General features: G+C 35.8%; 1 protein-coding gene across 1 annotated transcript; it reads left to right on the top strand.

Annotated features, from left to right (window-relative positions):
• Positions 1–498: 498 nt before the first annotated feature.
• LOC114424331 (molybdenum cofactor sulfurase-like) lies at positions 499–2534 on the top strand. Its single transcript, XM_028391177.1, has one exon. It carries the CDS (start codon positions 564–566, stop codon positions 2391–2393), a length of 1830 nt encoding a protein of 609 aa, XP_028246978.1. The 5' UTR covers positions 499–563; the 3' UTR covers positions 2394–2534.
• Positions 2535–3544: the final 1010 nt, after the last annotated feature.

The following is a 3544-nucleotide window of genomic DNA, read 5'->3' as shown; positions in this document are numbered from 1 at the left end:
CGCCCTTTAGCTTTGTTTGTTTCCTATTTCAGCATCGTATAGGTTCTGAATTTTCAAGTTAATTTCAATACTCTACAAACTCCAATAGTATACTAATTTAATTCCTTCATAATATTGTCTAAGGCTGTAAAGCAAGGTACGTATTATGGACCAACGAACTTTGCTGTCCGGATAGTGATTTTCCACATACCTAATCTGATAAGCAAACCCAATCAATCCAATATTAGTTTGTCAAGGAAATTCATTGGTGTCATGGTGTGAAATCAAACGATGCCGTAGTCGATCAATATCACCAGTGTAGTAAATTGCCATTGTACTAAAAGCGAAAATGTTTTGTATAAGGGTAGAGTTAACAATTAAAAATTATAAAATTATGACTTACGTTAAATTTTATTGAAAATAGTCAATGGAAAAGGGTTGTGGAATACTCCAAGGGACAAAGACTGACTATTGAACATAGACATTTAAACCAACCAACTTAGTGAAACTTCCAATGAAAATGAATACAAGTAGAAAAAAAGAAAGACAATATAACAGAATAGTCTGAAAGTGAAAGAAAGAAAATGTATCCACCTTGCGCAGGGGGAGCATCACAGCCCTGCTACAATGGTTGTTTTCCTTCTTCTTTTCTTGCCTCCAACTCTGACAACTCTCATAACACTCCCAATTCTAGCCATGACTTTGAGGCAGCCACATCTACGACTCTTCATCCACACACCCAATTCACCAACCATGAGGCTCTCCCTTCTTTGGAAGAGTCCTATATTAACTTCACCAGAGCATACCCTTCATTTGGCAACACTAGTCAAGTTGATCGAATTCGTGACCAAGAATATCACCACTTGAATCCCTCCAATGTTTGTTTTGACTACACCGGATATGGCCTTTTCTCCCACGCTCAGCAGCAAAAGCAAACGGCTTCAGTTGCTTCTTCATCTTCTTGCCCTCCTCCATCCTTGCCTGAACCACCCTTCTTTGTTATCTCCTACAAGCCTGTAACTTTGCATTCTCAGATACTCTACGGCGGCCAGGAATCGGAATTAGAATCCAAAATCAGAGAAAGAATCATGGCGTTTATGAGCATCTCAGAAGCTGATTACACCCTTGTTTTCATTGCCAATGAGGTTTCTGCCTTCAAACTTGTAGCAGACTCTTTCCAATTTCATCCTGATGGAGAGCTTCTTACAGTGTATGATCACAAGAGCGAGGCAGTGGATGAGATTATTGAGACCTGCAAGGAGCAAGGAGTTCATGTCTCGTCAGCTAAGTTCTTCTGGCCAAGTCTCAGAATCATGAGCAGAAAACTGAAGAAAAAGATAATGAGTAGAAGAGGGAAGAGAAAAAGAGGTTTATTTGTTTTCCCACCTCATTCAAATGTTACTGGAACACCCTATTCGTATATTTGGATGTCCTTGGCACAGGAAAATGGGTGGCATGTCTTGCTTGATGCACGTGCATTGGGATCTAAGGAGATGGACACATTGGGCCTCGCTATGTTTAAGCCTGATTTTATGGTATGTTCCTTTTACAAAGTCTTTGGTGAAAACCCATCAGGTTTTGGGTGCTTATTTATCAAGAAATCCACTATCTCTGCTCTAAAAGAATCAGACAATGCTACAAGCATGGGAATTGTAGGCCTGTTTCCAGCATCTAGACAAGAAACTGAACCAAAGGAACAAGAGTTTGTCATGGATAATGAAGAAACTGAAACAAAATCAGTGTCAGCACATGGGACTGAAGAAGTGTTTTCAACAGAAATTGTGGAGTTAAGCTTAAGCGCATCCCTCGAGTCAGGTAAATGTAGAGAAAGATTTGGCACGGTGAGTGGAGGCTTAGAGGTTGAGTGTAGAGGATTGGACCATGCTGACTCGGTGGGGCTAATAGCAATTAGTATTAGGGGTAAGTATCTTATCAATTGGCTGGTTAATGCATTAATTAGTCTTCAACATCCACATGCTCCAACTGGGCTTTCTCTAATTAGGATATATGGACCTAAGATAGATTCACACCGTGGACCTGCTGTGGCATTTAATGTGTTTGATTGGAAAGGAGAAAAGGTAGATCCTGCAATTGTACAAAAACTAGCAGATAGGAACAATGTATCTTTAAGTAGTGCTTTTTTGCAAAACATATGGTTCTCGGACAAGAGTGATGAAGAGGGACAAAGGACTTTGGAAAGCAAAGTGCATAGGGTGAAAGTGTTGGGCCAACCTAATAAGACACAGAGCAGTGGTTTTGGGATAACTGTGGTGACAGCTTCACTTGGTTTTTTGACAAACTTTGAAGATCTATACAGGCTATGGGCTTTTCTTTCCAGGTTCCTAGATGCAGACTTTGTGGAGAAAGAGAAATGGAGATACTTGGCTCTAAATCACAAAACCATTTATATATGAGTTGTTACCATTTTGCTTTCGATCATTTTTTTTTCATTTATGTTATACCCATATAATTTCTATATTTCCGTACTGTTCAACAATGTATCTGTCTACTAATCTACTGCATGTCTGCATCCCTCGGACACTAATAAGTGATAACATCATCTCAAATTGTTCTTTTTCTTTTCTTTTCTTTTTTTCTATTTTTGGTGTATTATCTGATTTTGTTGAATATGATTTTTTTTGCATTAATATATGATTTTTTTTCTTAATAGGTATTTTTATTTTTATTTTATGTTAACTTTCAATTATATGTTTTTGTCGTTAATATTAGAAACTCTAATTTTATTTATTTATTTAGTCGGAAGAGATTTTAAAAGTTTAATTTGATGAAAATAGAAAAGTAACTTGAATCCAACCCCAAAGGCCCAAATAACCAAGACGATTGGTTTGAAGAATAAAATTGGATCGCTGGCCCAATTCACCTGGTTACGTATGTTGTTGGTGGCGACATGTAACCTAATAAGGAAAAAACCACATTATTGTTATAGTTTATCGTTTGAGTAAATTACAAGGATTCTTTCTGACATTTTTTCTTATTACACTTATATTCTTCCATTTCTCGATTTTGTAATCCTATAAAAAAATCCCTAATCTATTTTCTGGTGTAACATCAGACACCCATTTTCACCACTCATTGCGTTGATATATAGGTGCATGATTGTTGACGTGACACTAATATACTCATGTAACACACTAACACCTGCCAAAGTACACTAATACATATGTTAACATTGGTATATTGGCAGTGCAGATGATTTCTTGGCTCATTCTCAGTATAGACCACTAGTTATCTTGGTTGACCAATTAGCTAGCTTTTATTAATTAATATTATTGTTTCAAATTCTTTTAACTAAAAGGTTAATATTTTATTTTTATTTATAATAAATAACTCTTTATCTTAATATAAACTTCAAATTAAACTTTAAAATATACATTAGTAATTATAATCTCTCTTTGTAACTATTACTGTGGTGAGAATCTAACGAAAGATGATTATAGGGATAAGTTAATTTCGGATAAATTCAAATCTAAATTGATCTAGACTAATTTAAACTTTCTCAATTTCATTCACTAAATTTTCTTCATTTGATTTTTATTTTATTTTA

The sequence above is a fragment of the Glycine soja genome, chromosome 1 (genome assembly GCF_004193775.1).
Source record: "Glycine soja cultivar W05 chromosome 1, ASM419377v2, whole genome shotgun sequence".
NCBI lineage: Eukaryota > Viridiplantae > Streptophyta > Magnoliopsida > Fabales > Fabaceae > Glycine > Glycine soja.
This window is presented reverse-complemented; position numbering and strand designations above follow the sequence as displayed.